Source organism: Micromesistius poutassou (genome assembly GCF_964030765.1).
Source record: "Micromesistius poutassou genome assembly, chromosome: 19".
In the NCBI taxonomy this organism is placed as follows: domain Eukaryota; kingdom Metazoa; phylum Chordata; class Actinopteri; order Gadiformes; family Gadidae; genus Micromesistius; species Micromesistius poutassou.
In genome coordinates, this window is record NC_140289.1 from 3,330,462 (window position 1) to 3,349,640 (window position 19,179).

Below are 19,179 nucleotides of genomic sequence, written 5' to 3' on the forward strand. Positions count from 1 at the left end.
AGAACGGAATAAGGGGAAAAAAGATGTGCAATTAACTTGAAACTATAAAAGCAAGGCATCTTATGAATCAATTTCAGTATTATTGTCTTTGAATAGGAGCATAAAAAATGTGATCTGGAATAAATGTGATCTATTTTCTAATGTGTTATTCAGTTGTTGAAAGTATGAGTTTCAGTTACAATCCAAAGCCATTCAAATACGACTGACTGGTTTAGAATGCAGTGGCGGTTATATAAGGAATGTTTTATGTTTTAATGGCGACCTGATTTTCTGACAATGTTTGCTCTGAGTTCCATGACCCCCTTTGGTGTTTGTTTGTTTGTGTGTGCTTTTGTGTTTTTGTGTTCATGCCCTACTTTCCACTGACTTTTCCATCTGCATCCATTCACACCTGTTAGCTCGATCTTTAAAAATAACTCCCATGGGGAAAAACTCCCAGCAGCATGTTTGACATTTTTTATTTTTGAAAAACAATTACAATTAAAAAGTGACATTTCCGGAACATTCCAGAAGCATCTTTTTCTTCTTCTACTTCTTCTTCCTCTGTGAGTGTTTTTTTGTGTGTCTGTGTGTCTGAGTGTCTATGTGTGTCTTTGTGTCTATGTGTGTGCGTGCGTGTGTGCGTGCCAGTGTAATAGACAGCAGGGGGTCCGCCCCCAACGCGTGGCAGTTGATGAGTTTTTCAGGCGATGGTAAAAACGTCGACACACCTGTGGGACTAACGGTTCAGCCCAGAGGGGAAGGCCCCCGTACCGTTTCTCTCACAACAATGCAAATGTTAAACCCCTCGCCGTGGCAACCTTTTGAGTCTGTTACCGTTGAGATAATAAGACAACCTGGTACCCCCCCCCATCCCCCCCGCCCCCACAACCACCAGTACCACCACCGGTACCACCACCAGTATCACCACCAGTATCACTACCAGTACCACCACCAGTACCACCACCAGTATCACCACCAGTACCACCAAAGGTTAGCTAAAGTACTAACATCTAACATCTTTTGCTAAATTAGACTCAAAATATGCAAATACCAATCACTATTTGCCCATAGAAAAGGACATCTGGACCTAAAAATAAATAAGGGGTGGCAACGTGGACATTAATGATCAAGACAACAACTCCATGTATTGATTTATATCCACATAAGCCTGCTGCTGTATAATGTAAATTGTTCAATGGGACACACACACACAAACACACACACACACGCACACGCACACGCACACACACACTCACACCTGGCGGCAGCTCTTGTCCTTGAGTTTGTTTAACCTGCTTAAAGCTGGCTATTCTCCCAGGTATTCATCTCAAGGCTTTCATGTCGGCCGATAGAGGGAAAGCCTTGTGATAATATGTCTTCATTATCAGAATTACAGTTAGCAGATCACAGGGGCCAGTGCAGAACTATTGCCCCGGAGCAGGGGAAATAACACTGATCCTTCAGGGGGGTCCATTTTACTATTCACTCTTCGGTTTTTTCCAGAGCAATTACGGTTAGGCATCTTCAACACAGGTGGGCTGCGGACATGGGGAATCGAACACGATTCCTTTTTTCAACAGGGTGTTAAAACTCCCCAACCACTCCACTCAGCTATAGGGCTCAGACTTCTAATCTCTATGAAACTACGTCTGCTCAAACTCTCAACCCTATCAAAAAAAAGCTATCAACCCTTCTCAAGGCTCCATGCAGAGAGAGGAGGTGTATGGAGACACTAAAAATACTAAGAATACAGCTTGAAAAAAAACGATGGGTCTGATTAGAAATGACTCGGGAATGAATGTGTGATGTTGCGTGGACACCCTCCCAGCATCACTGGGTAGCAAACAATCCCCTTGTTCCTTTTCTCATTTCCCACAACGGTGCAATGAAAAAACACTGTGTAGCACCAATGATGAAACACAGGCTCCTGCATCGCGGTGACCCGGCTGTGATGGTCGGCGGCCAACGTGGTTCTGCGTTCCGCTCTTTCCCAGGCACTGCTGGATAAGAACAAGTGGAAGCGATAAGCTTCGTTTGGCCCCACACCCTCCGGCAATGTCCTCATCTGCACGTCACGTAGCAGGGAAGTGCTGGGGAGATCTGGCCTGGATCAGGGGTTGAATGGAACCCACCGTACATCACAAAAGTCAAACATTAAGGATAAATAGAGGAAAGGTGGGAGGAAGGGGAAGGAAATGGGGAGAGGGAGGGAGAGGGAGGGAGAGGGAAATGAGAGACGTTCATTTGTTTAATGACGTGTGTCAGTCTTTTTTTTCTGATCGTGCTTCTACTACGTGCTTCCACGCTTTGGACCGTGCCGGAACCGTCGGGGTAGTGTCCGTTTCAACGCACGCGATCAATCGGACATCTCTTCCTGTGTGTGCGAAAAAGGGGGCTGGTTTGGTCCAGAGAGGTGGCAGTGCACAATTAGTGCTGCCTAGCCAAAACATAGAGGGCGGGACACGCTTTCTGGAGGCCCTGTTGGCGGGACGTGACTGAACACTCACACACGCACTGGATACCATCAGCCAACACGTACACGTACGCCTGTACACTGGAGACGCTGAACAGACACCCACACACACTTGTGTCAAACTAATTAACCAAGGTGCTCAATCATTACCATGAAATGAGGTGCCGAACATTTGAGATTCACCTCAAACGACTTTGAGGTGAACTAACTTCATAACTGCATGTTTATAGAGGAGATGGCTGAGAGATAGAGAGAGAGAGAGAGAGAGAGAGAGAGAGAGAGAGAGAGAGAGAGAGAGAGAGAGAGAGAGAGAGAGAGAGAGAGAGAGAGAGATAACAGCAGAAATACATCAGGAAAGAGAGTGAACGCAAGATTCAACATGAATCTAAACTACTTCGCACTCTGTTGCAATGCAAAGTCTTCCTCTGCACCTCACAAGGATTTGTATCACTCAACCCTTTCCAATAGATGTTTCACTTGGCACATCAACCTGTAGGCCTGCATGTCGCGTATTGTCAACAACAAATAACAAATTAATGCCGTACAACATTAATCCAGTACAAACTATGCCATAGGAAGTTGATCAGGATGCCGGAGATTCCTCTTAAGATGGTGACATTATTTATTTGTCTCTGAGACATTGCAAGCCTACTACTACTCCATGGGAATCGTGTGTTGATCATCAGGACAACAATCACGGCAGCATGTTGTTTGGACTGTTGAAGCGTATGTTTCTTATTAGCTCACAAGTTTCACAAACAAAGTGGAGCGTTTGAAGAGTGGACAGTGACCAAAGGTCAGAATAAGAGGGTGGATAACTGTTGAGCACAAGAAATGGAAATCTGATGGAACAAGCACACACATGTTTTGACTGAGATAGCTATCTAGTGCTGTTATGCCGTTCGACATTCCGTAAGGTGGAACATTGGTTTAAAGAATCAAAAGTACACTTAAGTACATCTTTTATAATTTGTGGTTTTATTGAATAAGAGTTTGAGATGATAAACAAATAGGTCAGCTGATCAGCGTAACACCTTTTTTTGTTATCATCAAGTTTCACTGCGCCATTAAACACACACACACACACACACACACACACACACACACACACACACACACACACACAATCTCGCTCAGTGTTTGACACAGATGGTCTTCACCTCGGTGAAGAAGTGGTACGAGTCCCTCCCGCCCTCCCGGCCCATCCCGGAGCTCTTCATCCCGCCGAAGGGCAGGTTCAGGTCCCGGATCAGCCAGCAGTTGGTCCACACCAGCCCCGCCTGGATCCGCCCCGCCACCCGGTGCACCCGCCCCACGTCCCGGGACCACACCACCGCGCCCAGCCCGAAGCGCACGCCGTTGCCCCTGGCGACCGCCTCCTCCTCCGTGTCGAAGGGGCTGACGCAGGTCACGGGCCCGAAGATCTCCTCCTGCATGACCCTGGAGGTGTCGGCCACGCCCGTGATGACGGTGGCGGGCAGGAAGTAGCCGCCGGCGTGCCGCGCCGGCAGCTCCATCTGGTCCACGCCTTCGCCGCAGTGGACCGTGGCGCCCTCGGACCTGGCCAGAGCCACGAAGCTACGCACCTGGAGGGGGGGGGGGGGGGGGGTGGGATAACGCAGGTCACAGCGGGACATGACAATACAATGCATAGGGTGGTTTAAAGCAGGGGTGTCCAACCTGTGGTATGAGACCCACCGGTGGTACGCCAGGGTACTGCATGGGGTATGTAGGATTTAATGCTTAAAATAGACAAATTAAACAAATAATAAAGTTACTTTTAAATATATCTCTTATAAATATAGTTCGGCACATATAGTATTATGGCTTGATTGTATGTCAAAAACAGTGTTGCTTTGTTAATTCCATCATGTTATGAATGTATTCCATTGTAGTGTATTGTGTTTTGTGCTTTCCACGGTTTCCCACTGGCCGTGGCCGTCTTGCAGTAATAATAATGTACAAAGGGGGCATTGACCTGCATGTGTCTTCATCAGTTTTTTTACCTTTTGCCGGAAAAAGGTCTTGATGACAATTTAGTCACACCTAAAGTCAAAGGCTGGGAACCACTGTTTTGAGGAGCCTGAGGGCCAAAACCTCCCCAGGGTAAGACCAGGATCCAAACTGTGCTTCCATTCCTGACAACCCTGTATCCAACCTCCCACTTGTAGAAAACTCTAATTTACATTTTAGTCATTTAGCAGACGCTTTTGTCCAAAGCTTCTCACAGACGAGGCTGAGATTAAGTGATGCATATAATCAACCTTGGAATAACCCCAAAAAAAAAACAGTGTTAAGCGATGCTTTCACATTCCTAAAAAACTGTTGGACAGAGAAGTTCACGCAATTTTAATTGCATTGTGAGATCAGAAGACCCCAATGTAGAGTACATCTGAGGCTAAAGGCCAATGTGTTCTTTATCAATTGCTTTTGGTAAAGGGTCCGCTAACTGACCCAACGCCGTGTGATGAATGAAACTGTGTTACTGAAATCCTCCACGGTGTGATTCATGACTCCCCTAATAGTGATGGATCACACCTGTCAACGCGCGCACACTGGTTACTGTGACGGGGGTGGGGGGATTCTGATTGGCTGTAATGATATTGTGTGACCACCTTCTCCAGGTGTTCTTTGCTGATGAGGGCGCCGTTGTGACTGCCGGGATCCGATGGCGCTCCCGTCTTCCATTTTCTGGCCGCCGCCACGAATTTCTCCAGGAACTCCGGGTAGATACTCCGCTCCACGTAGATCCTGCTGGTACACAGGCAGATCTCCCCCTGGGAGGGAGGAATAACAGGTGATAGAAAGCAAAGAAAGGGAAAAAGAAGGGGGGGGGGGGGAATTGGTGGAGGTTACAAGAGGACAAGTGTTGGTTGTGACAAAACATGAGCTATGGGCTCCCTCTTGTGGTGATCGTAGTGAACAGCAAATCAATTCAGGCAAGATAAACCTGATTAATGGCTAATTTTAGGCTAAATTTATGCAAAAAATACAATGCAATTAACTAGTACAATCCGATTATTCATTTGAATTTGTATTTTATACACAATATACTTTAGGTTTTACTATACAGTGTTTAAACAACAACAACTGGGCCTACATTTCAATGGAGAGTGCACCGATTGGCTGAGCCTGGTCTCGGCCCTCACCTGATTGGAGAAGCTGGAGCGAACAGTGGTGGCAACACACTGATCCAGGTCCGCGTCGGCGAAGATCAGCGCTGGGTTTTTACCCCCCAACTCCAACGACAGCTTCTTACAGTACGGGGCGCTCCGCTCCGTGATTCGCTGCGCTGTTGCCGTGGAGCCGGTGAACGACACCAATGGGACGTCGGGGTGGCCCACGAGGGTGTCGCCGGCCTTGGGCCCGGTGCCGAACACAATGTTGATGACTCCTGGGGGAACCCCTGCAGCACACAGCAGCAGGGCATAGGGAGCGCAACAGAGACACGTTTACAATACAAGCGTTACTTTCAACAAATTAAGAATATAAACATAATTACATATAATTACATATATATAACACCTAAACTATGAGCAAAAGAATATAACCAACTGAGGCTGGGTGTGAGGAAAGAGCTCTGGGTTTGATATTATATTTTAAGTAACAGTGGGATGTTGTCCCCTTATTGACCCTTGATTGATTGATTTTTGACCCTTTAATTTGAGTGTAATTTGTAACTGCCATAGCCATTCGTCAGCTATGAGTGAGTGAAACCCTCTATGAAAATATATGTCTTGGCTGACTGCTCCTGCCTCTGGCAATTTGGATTTTAGATCGATCCCAGCTCATTTCTGACCAATCTGGGCATCCTTTCCTTGATTGGTACAGGAATCCATTTTCCAGGTACGTGAAATTATTTGATTTGATTTGATTTAATTCTGGATCGAAATTATTTGATTTGATTTGATTTAATTCTGGATCAAGACAATAAAAACAGGAATCCAAAGGATGACATGCAAAAGTACAATACTTATTTCCAGCAAGGTCCTTGGTGTTACACACACAAATGGAGCAATTCTAAATGGCTGAGAAACGTAGGGGGGAAGGGGAATTTATTTCAGGTTGTTTATTTTTAAAATCTTGCACTCTTCTGCTCTCTCTCTCTCTCTCTCTCTTTCATTATTATAAATTACTCTCAGTTATTTCCTGCAGCAGCTTTAATTGTTTAACAGGGTGCATAGCATCGCTGTGACCCTACCTGCTTCCTGCATTAACTTGCACATCATCCAAGCCGTGACAGAGGTCATCTCACTAGGCTTGGCTACCACAGTGTTGCCCGCGGCAACAGCAGGGGCAATCTTCCAGGTGAGCAGGTAAAGGGGGAGATTCCATGGGCTGATGAGGCCAGCTATGCACACAGACACACAATATTCACATATTTACATATATTAAAAAAAAATCATGGCACACAAAATACAAAAGAAGAACAGAAATATAGAATTACTTAATAATTCATCACGCACACACACACACACACACACACATACATACAAACACCAACAAACAGACAGATGGACAAACAGACCGAGAGAAATATGAGAAAGATGAGGAAGAGAGAGAGAGAGAGAGAGAGAGAGAGAGAGAGAGAGAGAGAGAGAGAGAGAGAGAGAGAGAGAGATAGAAAACACTAAACTAACATACGCACGCACGCACGCACGCACGCACGCACACACACACACACGCACACACACACACATCTCACCGACTCCCACGGGGCTGCGGACGGTGTAGTTCAGGCAGCCCATGTGGTCCATCTGGGTGGAGTCGTTGGTGTGGTGGAGCACGGACGAGGCGAAGAAGCGGAAGTTGTGGACCGACCGGGGGATGTCCACCGTGCGGGCGAACGCCAACGTCTTGCCTGGAACCAGAGCACCACAGAGAGAAAGACGCAGTGAAATACCTGCATGCGTTCTGCACCGGTAGGGGATAGGACGTCACTTCAACGCCCAGGATATGGAGCAAAGACTTGTGGAAAGTAAAAAGTACAGTAAAACATGCTGGTGGTAGGCCTCTATAATTAATCACATGGTTAAACAAGTTTACCAATCTGAAATAAATAGCCTAGTGTTGAAATATGCCGTTTTAAATATGTTGCATGATATTTGTTAACTTTCAACAATATCCAGGCTGTGCCGAATGGATGAACTGGACTTTATCTGCAAAGAAAAGTGCAATTACAGTGATTGAATGCTTTAGAATGCCGTCTCCAATCCAACCAGAGAACAGTGCCTGTCAAATAGATTGGATTTGACCCTCAAATGACTGAATGCAAGCTTGTGTGTACTTTTTAATCACAGCGACTCTATCAATGATTATAACATCAGTCATTTAAATATTCAAAGGGTGGATGTCTGAAGGACTCTATCTATTTGTTGACTACTGACAACACAAAAGACAACACACCAAGAAACACACAGACCTTGATCTATGGACTCGGCCTGAGCAAACTCGTCAAGGTTGGCTTCGATTAGGTCAGCCAGCTTGTTGAGAACCTGAGCCCGTTGCTCTGGGCTACGGCTTGACCAATCAGGAAAGGCCTCTTTGGCCGCTGCCACTGCTGCATTCACCTGTATTTTTTTGGAGAGTTAACAGAAGTATTGTTATAAAATGTCCAACATGGTGTATGGTTCTTTGTAGTTTCTAGTTTCTAGTTTCTAGTTTCTACACATGAGGTCAGTTCGTAAAAAATAACTCTTGATTGCTGGGACTACCGTAGTGTAATGATTTGATTACTTTGCTGCGGTTTCATTGATTGTAATTACACCTCTATATGTGTCTTTCAGACCTGTAATAAAAAACGAAATTAAGGCTTAATGTGAACATTGCAACCATTTCTCTCAACTGGCTTGGATAACTGGCTCTGCACTGACCTACGTTCAGTAGTTTAATGATTAGCTTCAAGGCAAAGAGCAAAGGTGCCTTTTGTTTAAACTATGGCATAATGAAGAATAAAATAAGCTACCGCACAAATTTATATCAATGTTAACGATCATATAATGTGTAAACTATTCTACAGATATATGAAACATAAGTTATGAACAAAGGAAAAAATCCAGAAGCATTGTTGCCTTCAACATGCAACGATGTCGGCAATGAATGCAATGTTGCAAGGGTAAACAACAACACATGTATTGTTTAATTAGTGCGGCATACTCACCTCATCCTGCCCGCTGTCTGGCACGCTGCAGTACACCTGGCCGGTTGATGGGTTGTAGGAGTCAATGAGATCCCGACAAGCGACAAATTTTCCTCCGATGTAATTTTCTAAAACCAAGTGGGTCTGGTGGTCGGGTGATGTCGGCATCGTGGTGATAAACTACAGCGTAATAAACCACAAACAGTCATAAGACAAGAAACAGAACAATATCCTGCTCTAACTGAAAGTTCCCTAAGCAGTGAAACTGTTGGGGCAATACACCCCTCCCACTTTGAAGTCAGAGAGTCAGCCTGCCTCTGAGCTGAAGAATGTATTGACAATGAATAAACTTAATCTCAAAGGGCAGGATTTGAGCAATAAAAAATATAGGCCTGTATAAATATCAGGTTTTTTCTCACAAGTAAACCTTTTATCTCATTAAACCTCAACGTTAAATTGAACGGATCAGCTATTCTGTTATGATTATTAACCAAAGAAAGGTTTGAGGCTGTGATTGGCTACCTGGGATCCCAGAACACACATCCCACAGTGGGGGAAGGTGAAACAACAGAGACCACATGGTTAACCAAGATCACCCTTATTAAAGAATAATGACCCCCCCACAGTAAACACACAGTTGTTTGGGTCGAAACATAGCGCTCTGAGGTGATGGGCTGCTGTGATGTCCTCCCTCACCAGTTTATGTTTCCTTTTCAGGTGAATCCTCAAGTTGCGCTTTTTCAGGGTTAACCCACAGTGACGACATGTCACTGTAGCTCTCTTGCTCTGAGGTGGTGGCTGCACGGGGCATTTAGGAGGAAGAGAGAGGGGGGAGGTTGGTGCCGGTGCTGGTGATGGTGTTGGAGACACTGCTGAAATGTGTTGTTGTGTACCTGTGGAAGAAGTGGGACATGTTATCATAATTGTTGTTGTTCAGGATTGTTTAGTGCCGTCCATATTTATTGAAAGCCTAAAAAGGGGTCCCATTAGATACATATATCCTCTGAAGTTGTGTATAACCTATGACAGTATGTACACTGTGCTTCTAATAATATAACTACTACTAATACTACTACTTGCAATTGCAGAGGGGTCTTGCAAAGCCTGAAGAAAACGTGATGTGTCAATCAAAGATAATTTAGATTAAAGTTTCCCTTTGCCCTTTTCACAGTAGCCATATGAGTTCATAAATAACAGCACAGGTGCTACAAATGACATGATATTAATTATTTATACTGGTTATTGTGAAGTTAGGTCTATTGGATGGCTAAGAGATGTGAGAGAGAGAGAGAGAGAGAGAGAGAGAGAGAGAGAGAGAGATGTGTGTGACGGATAGATGAGCAACGTTGGCTATAGTCCACTGGGTAGGCTGGGTAGACTAATCTATCCAGCACACATCTAGGTGGACACGCTCATTTTCTGCCCCTCATGATGTCATAAGGGGCAGATTTCCAAAATGGCTTGTAATGGCTAATCACACCTAGGGATGTCACGATACCAAATATTTAGAAGTCGGTACCAATACCAGTGAAAATCCACGATTCTCGATACCATTTCGATACCACGGCAAAAAACTAAAATAAAACAATAAATCCCATGTACTTTGTCACGATACCAGAAATTTAGTAGTCAATACCAATACCAGTGAAATTCCACGATTCTCGATACCCAATTCGATACCACGGTCAAAAACAAAACAATAAATCCCATGTACTTTATTTATTAAAAACATTTAAACATTCCAAAAAACAGTGGCACTGGCATGTAGCCTTCAAGTAATGAATAAAAATAAACCACTATTAACATTACAAAAAAAGAACAGTGGCATGTAGCGTTCAAGTAATAATAATTAAAAATAATAATAATACGCGCTGAAAGCAGGCAGTCATGCAGCTATGCGACTGGCGTTTACACTTGCGTGCATGGCGGGGTTTAAAACATAACTTCCAACCTAATATTAAGTAATATAACGCAGGTGCGCAAGGCAGCCACAGGAGACGCCAACATTGTTTTCAACTGCTCGGTACCGCGCCGTATTAATTAACCAAGTTTTGAAAAGAAAAAGTATTTGAAGCGAATAAGCAACGCTGTTTTTGATTTGTTTATTTGGTTTTGAACGAATAATTTTGGATGCATGCATCGGCTTTGAGTTGGTTTGTTTACTTTGAAATTGCATACGCTCGCAACACACACGCACACGCGCACACGCACGCACACATTCACCGCCGCACCTACTACAACCTGCCGATCTTCAATCAAAACAACATCATGTAAGTGATGCCGGACGCAGTCGTACCATGCGTGTTTAGAAGCGCAACATTGAAACGGGTCCCGTCTGAAACAGTCGCGCGGCGCAGCGTTCCAAACGCAAAGTACTTCCAGACGCGACTCTTGTTATTCTTTTTATCGACGAGTCGAGGCGGAGCCGTCGCACTCGCTGCAGCTGCCGTCTTCCATGTTCCCGTGTAGGTGTATATGCTGCCCACGTGACGTCCAGAGGAATTGCGTCCTCGGTACCTACGGTACCTACGGTACTAAGAAAAACGAGTACCGTCACGTTTTTTGAATTTTGGTATCGACTTGGTACCGAAGTATCGGTTCTCGTGACATCCCTAATCACACCACACCTGGTGGCATGTCATGGGACCTTTAAATGTATCTCAAAAAGTGTAAATCACAGATTCATGAGAAGAAATAGCCCAAACATTTGCATAAGGACCGATGCATCAACATTTGAATTGGTTCTACTCAAATTAGGGCCTGGAATAATAATTATTATATTTATAATAATTATATGATCTCACCTGAAGCATCACTTCCAGAAACGGAAGGAAAAGGAGAAGCAGAAGGTGACGGAAGTGCTCTTGTAGTGGGGATGCATTGGGATAAATGTAGTTTACACTGGTTTTTACGTATGATTGTCTGACTGCAGTACAGGCAGTGAAAGTGTGCAGCTGTTCTGCACTGACGATTACACTTGCATATGAAGTAACCTGTGAAGCACAGACATATATTCAAAGTCTTTTAGTGGGAGCACAATTTCCAGTAAATTGTTGTTGTTATTGTTCAATTTATGTTATATTGAAATTAAAGAAAAGAAGTCCAACAATTATTGTCATACCTTTATGCTTCACTGCCTGTTTGAGGTGGTTGTTCATATGATTTTTGAAATTAAACTGCACATCGCTACTGTAGCTGCAGCAGGGACATGAGTAAATACCACCCATACAGAATGGTTCAGGGTCAGGATTGTTCTTTAAGTGTGATGGATGCTGTGAATCAAAACAAATCACATTAACCGCGTTTCAATGGGAACAAAATTACATATACGTACATCAGATAATATGTAAATTATTAAAAGGGCAATGGGAAACAAACTCAACACAACTGTAGATGACTAACGATTGTCCAGGAGCCAGGGGGACTGAACGTGGTATTGTTTGTTAGTCTTTTTTTCTACCTGAACGTATAGATTCGGGATAGCTACTCAAGGTTTAGAAAGGTGCCTGGTAATATCTCTTGGGCAACATAGTTTTTTTAAGGCTTAATCCACTAATGTCCTTTACATTCTATGGCAAGATACTACAGGAGAAAACTTCTCCAGCCTTTTATTCACATCAATACAATATTTGTTTGTATTGCACATTTTTTTAATTGTATGTTTGCATAAGCAAATGAGGAATTAAGTAAGTACTTAACTATGCACTAATTTGCATGCATGCATTTCAGGGAAAGAAATCTGAACACAGTATGCAGGTATATAATAATGAGGGTGGGACATGTCAAAACCATGTTGGCTCTCATCCTGAGGGTATATGCTTTCAGGAAATATATGGAATTGTTATTATTATTATTATTATTATTATTATTATAACTCAAACATCAATTTGACCCGGAAGTAATTGTACGGTAGCCCAATAACATTGGTGTCCGCGCATGCGCGACTCATATCTACGGTAGACTCAAATTCGGCAGCAACATTAAACGTTGTCCTGGATTTTGGCACAAGGGATTATAACATCTGATCCTGTGTATTAATGAAATTGCATTAACTTGACATCACGTGGCTCAGTATATGTAGTTAACTACCAATCAGAAACACATTTCACAAACAAGTAATTTTTGTGACTTGCCTGCATAATTATTCTTGTCTTTTTGTCCTCTTCTGCGGCTAGCGTAGTCATTTTAGCAAAGTAGTCGAGAAGAGATTGAAACTTCCCCACTCCAATGGATTAAAACCACGCTTTGCCTGTGGACGGGAGTGTGTATCGTAGCAGTTGGATGTGGATGTCCACGTCCTACAGGCTGCAGCCAGACCCTACTCATATTTCGTGCGATCTGATTGGCTTTTTCTTTTTTTCAAATTTTTTTCGCGTGATTTGATTGGCTAATTGTCTTAAACTTTTTTTTGGAGCTATCTGACATTTGTAGAGAATAATAAAGAAAGAAAGAACAAAGCCTAAGAATACCAATAGTTGAGCACAGCTTGCAGCACTCAACTCATATATCACTTCAGTCAGTCCAGCGTCTCCTCGTGTAGGTCACGCAAGCTGCCACCAGGGGCCAGTGTTGTATAACCAATAAACTGTGTGTGCGTGTGCGTGTGTGTGTGTGTGGGAGCGGGGGGGGGGGGGTCCAAATGCCGATGATATGTTCCAAATGCCGAGCACTTGTATGGCTGTCTACTGAATGCCCATATCTCTATAAGGTGACCAGATTTCTGAGACAAAATCAGGGGTTTTTGGGTTCAGCGGTGTAAAAACCTGGGGCCCTAAACTGGTCACCCTACTATACAGGTGTTCTACATTGATGAGGAGGCTGTGGCCAAAGCTGTACAGAAGAGGCCCAAACAACTCCTGGTGGTTCCTTCAACGATCCGTCTGCATCAGTTGATCACCCTCAACACCAGTCATCTATGGAGACGTCAGCGCTCTCTCACACAACTCGATTCTTGAGTGATTCTCGAGTGTCACTGTCGAGGTGAGTGAGACACATGCAAGATATACCATGCATGCACCAAGTAGGGAGAAATCGCTTTTTCTGGCCAAATCTTGAGGAAGCTTTGTGGTATCACTATGATGATTTCCTCCGAATCCCCCCACCACTACTGAGGCATCAGTGGTGGTGGATTTCAACAAGAGATGCCCATGATGCACTCTGAGATACAAGGCCTATATGTGTGTAACAGTCACACCAAACCTCATACATAAATCACACACTAGTGAAAGTATTTGTGTATTTTTAAGCAAGTTAGCTTTAATAATACATGAATGTATTAATTGTGTTCATCTACAGTCCATATATGATCTCCCTACTCTCTTTTTGTTGGGGTCTTAGTATATGGTTCATACCCAAAACCTCAGCCTGTGTATTTATAAGTAAAACCAACACAAATAAACCATTTTCCAATGTGAAATCTCATGGTGTTCCTGCCTGCACAAATGTCCTGCAGCACATGCTGACATTTGGCTGATTTGAATGTGAAATATATCAATCCAAACGGGGTAGGATGATGATATGCTGCTTTGGATATGAATAAGTTACAATCTGCATAGGCTGGCTTGTACACAGGATTCACTGTGATGTGACTTCCTGTTTCTATCTATACGTAACACAGGCCTTTTTAGACGCACACACGCAAGAGATTTTATTCACACACACACACACACACACACACACACCCCCCCCCCACACACACACACACACACATATATATACACACACTCACACACATACAATCAAACACAGACACACATATCTACACCCACACACCACACATCTACAAACACACACACACACACGCATATACAAACACACATATACACACACATACAATCAAACACACACACACACACACACACACATACAATCAAACACACACAGACAAACATGTATGCATTCGCCAGTTGGACAGAGCCAAAGCCCTCTGTTATTACATATTCATAAATCCAAAGGTCGCAACAGGAATGAATCCAAAAGCGATGGTGAGTCTAAGTCACCGGTTGCAAATATGACAGGTTTATTAGAAAACAAGATTGCTTTCATTTGTCAGAATTAATGTGACACATTTTGGTTAAACGGAAACTGACACTTTCTCTGCAATGCATCGTAAAAAGCTGGAACATCAGAGAAAATGAAAACATGTGACTCAGAATGTAACCCATTCCCGCAGGTAGGCCTGCAACATTATTCAGGTTGTATGTTACTTGCGGTTGAACCATGCAGTGATTGTAAGTGTAAAAGAAACAGCAGTTCACTCAGCTCACTTCATGTGGGGTAGACTATAGTTAAAGATGATGTGATGATTAGTAATTATTTTTCAGTTAGAAAAGCATATGGTTGCAAATGTGTACGTTTAGGATACGAGTGATGAGGTAGACAGGTTCACATGCATATGTTTAATTGTATTTGTTTGTTATATTCAAAGATAAAGCTATCTGTATCAGGGTTATATGTATCAGAATAGAGAGTGTGGCTACAGGTGTGGTTGGAATAATTAATTGAATCGAACTGTCCCAACATTTACCTTCCAATTTGTGACTTAGTCAGTACTCACTCAAACGGCTGTACGGCTTACAACCAACAAAAGAACGAAACATAAGGAGATGTTAAGCCACAGTCGTTTTTTAAGAGTTTTTTCTCTCACACAAAGGGTTGTGTGGCCTTATCATCCTTCCTTTTCCACTAAGGCTCTTTCCTCTTCAGTTCCGCAGTGCCAATATCAAACACACGCCTATTTTCATTTTCTTGGTTTTTGGCAAAGGCAATGTACCAAGTGAGGATTCCACACTCTCGGGTATGTAGTACACAGCGTTTCTCACTAGCCTGCTAGTCACTAGTCACTCTCCTACGAGTGGACAGACTCCTCACAGTGCAACACGCAGGTTTCTGTCCCGTCACGCGTTAATGGTGACCATCATGTGATTGACAGAGCGTCTGCTAAATGCCCTGAATGTAAATGTCAATGTCAATGTAAACTGAAAGTAAAGGTTTTTATTGTTATCAGAGGGAGATTTGGGAAAGACAAGTGGATAATGTGTGCTTATTTTTTCTTTGCTCCAATTAAAGGTGCTGTTGACACGTTTTGAATAGTTTTCCATTTCAGATGACCTGATTGGTCAGAAATGAGCAGGGAGCAGTCCAAAATCTAAATTGTCTCATACAGAGGCAGGCACAGTCAACTCCAAACATATATTCTCACAGCGCACTTCATTCACTAATAGCGGTCAAATGGCAATGCCTTTTATTCTTTACAAATGACACTCAAATAATAGCTGTTACAAGACCTTTAAACCTTTTTTACCATTACGTTTACTATGGGCAGGATGGTATCGTGGGCTAATTAGTTCAAATCACAGGTAAAAGGTCACAGGTTCGATCCCCAAAGGCTCAAGGGTAAATGGTAAATGGTCCTCATTTATATAGCGCTTTTATCCAAAGCACTTTATAGTGTTGACTGACATTCACCCATTCAGAGACAGAGAGAAAGAGATACGATGACTTGACAGTTATCAAGGCAGAGAGGAACGAAGGGCTGGACCAAAGCAAACTAGTCTGTATGAACTGCCAATTGCCCAAAGGCCCAGTGCTTTGTTTGAAGTCCTGATGGCATAAGAGGTGTGCTGGCTGGTGTGAGTTGTATCACCCGAGTTTGTGAGTACATGGTACAAGCATGAACAGGAAGTAGGTGACAGCAGGGGAATGGGAAGCTTATTCTCTGGCTCCTTCTGTTGACAAACTGCTTGGGCAGGGAGACAGGAAGGCGTGGTCCACTGCAGTTGGACCTTAACTAAGGCATGAGGAACGTGAGGGGCCGAAGACTCCCCCTCTGGGTGTGACTAGAGGTCTGAACAAACAGACTGAAAGATTTACCCCGGACCAACGACCCAACAAGGGATGAGTCGCTCCCTAAACGAGGGAAAGATGAAAATAAATGATATGATATCTGGGTCAAACTGAACTCATGAAAGCCTTTAAAAGACCCAACTTGTTTTTCTAGAATTTTTAGCACTATTAAATAAAATGCAATGCCCCTTGCAATGCAGATGCACTTGTCATTCGTGTAATACCATTTTAAAAATGTATGTAATTGTACTTGGCAATTATGCCCCCATAGAATAGCATCTAGAGAGCAAAATAAATTATTAAAACTCAAAAGCATCAACATCAGTGGAATGTTTGCTTGGTCTCTCTGTACCAGTTCATATGGAGCCAACTGAGCTTCAGAAAGGAGAAACTTGTTCTTTAATGCCCCAGAGAATCCTGAAGATTTTTCCATCGCTCCCATTTCTCCTCTTGCTGACGGCTTCCACTGTGATGCTTCTCTGTGCATTGATTTGTGATTTTTGAGCATGTTTGTGTGCGTGTGAGAAAATAACTAGACTAACTGTGTGTGTGTGTGTGTGTGTGTGTGTGTGTGTGTGTGTGTGTGTGTGTGTGTGTTTGTGTACGTGTATGTGTATGTGTATGTGTATGTGTGTTTCACGAGACAGCTGCACCAGATGGGTGAAAATGTAGGGTAGGGTTGCAAAGTGCCACGGGTGTTTAACAGCCTAAAGTTACTGGGTTTGATTCCCAATGTCCACGGCTTACCAGTCGGCATCCAAAGCGCCTGCTTTCTTGTGGCTCATGGGCTGAGGTGGGCTGGCTCAAGGGCTGAGGTGATACTCAAAAGGCTGTGAGAATGCAGACAATCCCTGCCATTTAGCTTAGGATTGTGTTTGTTATCCCGTGAGTGTGACAATTATGTCAGTGTCGGTGTGTGCCTGCTCATTTGTGTGTATCTAAAACAGTCCTTTGTGTATATGCAAAAAAATCGGAAGCAGGCATACAACCATGTGTCACACATAAGCATCATTAACTGATATCAATACAGGCACTCATTTGCACTCACTTTAATATTATTACCTTTGCATCGGTTGTTGTTTTGTCTGTACTGCTGTGTTTGACAGTCAGGGGGGAAAAATGATCCCTTTGATCGCACCAGAAGCATGAAGAAACAGATTACGTTTCTCTGTGTGGCTGACAAACCATGGCATTCACAGGTTGGCACGGCCCTACAGCATATCTCATATTCACACATAAAGAGTGGGGGAGGCTATATACATATTTGTAAGAAAATGAGAAAAAGAGCATAATAAGACCAAATTTTTCTCTTTCATTTCTTAAAAAATGAATGAAAGAATGCAGCCCGACCGTGGGCATTTACAGCGTAACTTCAAGTACAATGTGTTGGTGAAGGAGCGTAAAGCAGGGCCTCTCTGACATGCACTTCTGGAAGGGCTTATGAGCATGGATTTGGGCTGGGAAAGACTGATATCGTATTTATACATGGTTTATTTTTCAGTGGAAATGCTGAGTGGAATGAAATACTGTTCAAACAGAATGTGTAATACAGACAAAAGACCCAAGAATGTATTTACATGAGAGTTAGGTTACATTAGGTTTGCTCTCCAGATGTTGTGGTCCAAATCGTTGGGGTGTCCGGTTCGGTGCTGTTATTCTCACTCAGTATGTTCGGCAGTTGGCTTGTGTCATTGCCATGTGCAAGATCATATTAGTTATTGTGTTTTATAAAACGGATGGTCCGGCTACTGGATTTTGATTGGTTCAAAGTCAATTTTAGATTTTTTAGAAAGATTAGCCTGTATTCTAGCCTGTGTTGGTGAGCAACATTTTGCGTCTCGACAAACTATATTAAATGGCGGTAGAATGATGATTGGTTTTCATTAAATAATCGCATTTTATGTTGTTGTGTGTTCATTTTGTGAAACACTACTTGGTAGTCTAAAGTAACCTTTTTTCGGGGTAACTGATTAACAAAAGCATCACGTCGTGCCTAACAACAACCCCCAGCTGTTCTGAAATCACTGTAAACTACGGCCTCTTGTGGCTTATCGCTTAAGGGATACGCCGAGACGTGTGTACATTGGCGTTTGCCTGTCTGAGCCTGACAAGTTGCTTGCTTCAAAATTCATCATTGTGCATCCAGAAGGGGAGTTCACTGTGTTAGAAGTGAACCGCCACACTTCCATTGAAGCGTGGAGGGAGCAGACAGGGAGACAGGGAGAGTTTATTATTTGGTGGTTTAGTTTCAAGATCTTTCCCTCTTCTGCTCTTGGCGCTCTGTCTTTACTACCCTGGAACTGTACCTACAGCACCTTTAAGATATAAAATAAGCCAGTCCTGGAGAAGCCGGTTGTTCAGTTCCACCCCACTGGAAGCAACTCTGCTGCTCCACAGGAGACTAAACTGCAGCAGAAAGCCTTTCCTTCCCAGAGACAATGATCCCACATGTTTTGAAACTGAATATGAACATGAATATGAATATGAACCAGTTAGATAAATACTGTATGAATCAATTGTTAATACAATAACACAAATCATAATAATAATATAATAATAATAATAATAGCACTAATGATAATTATTATTATTATAAACATTAATAATTATATCAAGGAAATACTGCCCAACCTCTTTTATTGACTGTGTTCTCATTTGGTTTTCATTTAAAGGGGTTCATAAATAAAGTTGACTCAGTGGGGCAATAAAAGTTTGGCATCTTCCAAATATATTCAAAATG

The 19,179-nt window shown here is 43.1% G+C and overlaps 1 protein-coding gene and 1 long non-coding RNA gene across 2 annotated transcripts; both read right to left on the reverse strand.

Annotated features, from left to right (window-relative positions):
• Positions 1-3,410: 3,410 nt before the first annotated feature.
• Positions 3,411-8,891, reverse strand: aldh8a1 (aldehyde dehydrogenase 8 family, member A1). Its single transcript, XM_084484002.1, has 7 exons — positions 8,616-8,891; positions 7,878-8,025; positions 7,161-7,316; positions 6,657-6,806; positions 5,605-5,861; positions 5,071-5,232; positions 3,411-4,041 (listed from the first exon to the last, which is right to left on the reverse strand). Exons 1-7 carry the CDS (start codon positions 8,760-8,762, stop codon positions 3,589-3,591), a joined length of 1,473 nt encoding a protein of 490 aa, XP_084340128.1. The 5' UTR covers positions 8,763-8,891; the 3' UTR covers positions 3,411-3,588.
• Positions 8,892-9,296: 405 nt separating this feature from the next.
• LOC311364021 lies at positions 9,297-12,854 on the reverse strand. The gene is made up of 4 exons (XR_014639104.1): positions 12,728-12,854; positions 11,716-11,866; positions 11,399-11,587; positions 9,297-9,487 (listed from the first exon to the last, which is right to left on the reverse strand). It is a non-coding gene; the product is annotated as an uncharacterized lncRNA (long non-coding RNA).
• Positions 12,855-19,179: the final 6,325 nt, after the last annotated feature.

Bases quoted from the DNA above. Each gene is read 5' to 3' on its own strand.
- aldh8a1 (XM_084484002.1), bottom strand. From the start codon at position 8,762: ATGCCGACATCACCCGACCACCAGACCCACTTGGTTTTAGAAAATTAC. The intron at 5,862-6,656 runs GTAGGGTCACAG...TGTGTGCTGCAG, and splicing joins CAAGTTAATGCAGGAAGCAG to GGGTTCCCCCAGGAGTCATC. The intron at 5,233-5,604 runs GTGAGGGCCGAG...CCTCCCTCCCAG, and splicing joins GCTCCAGCTTCTCCAATCAG to GGGGAGATCTGCCTGTGTAC.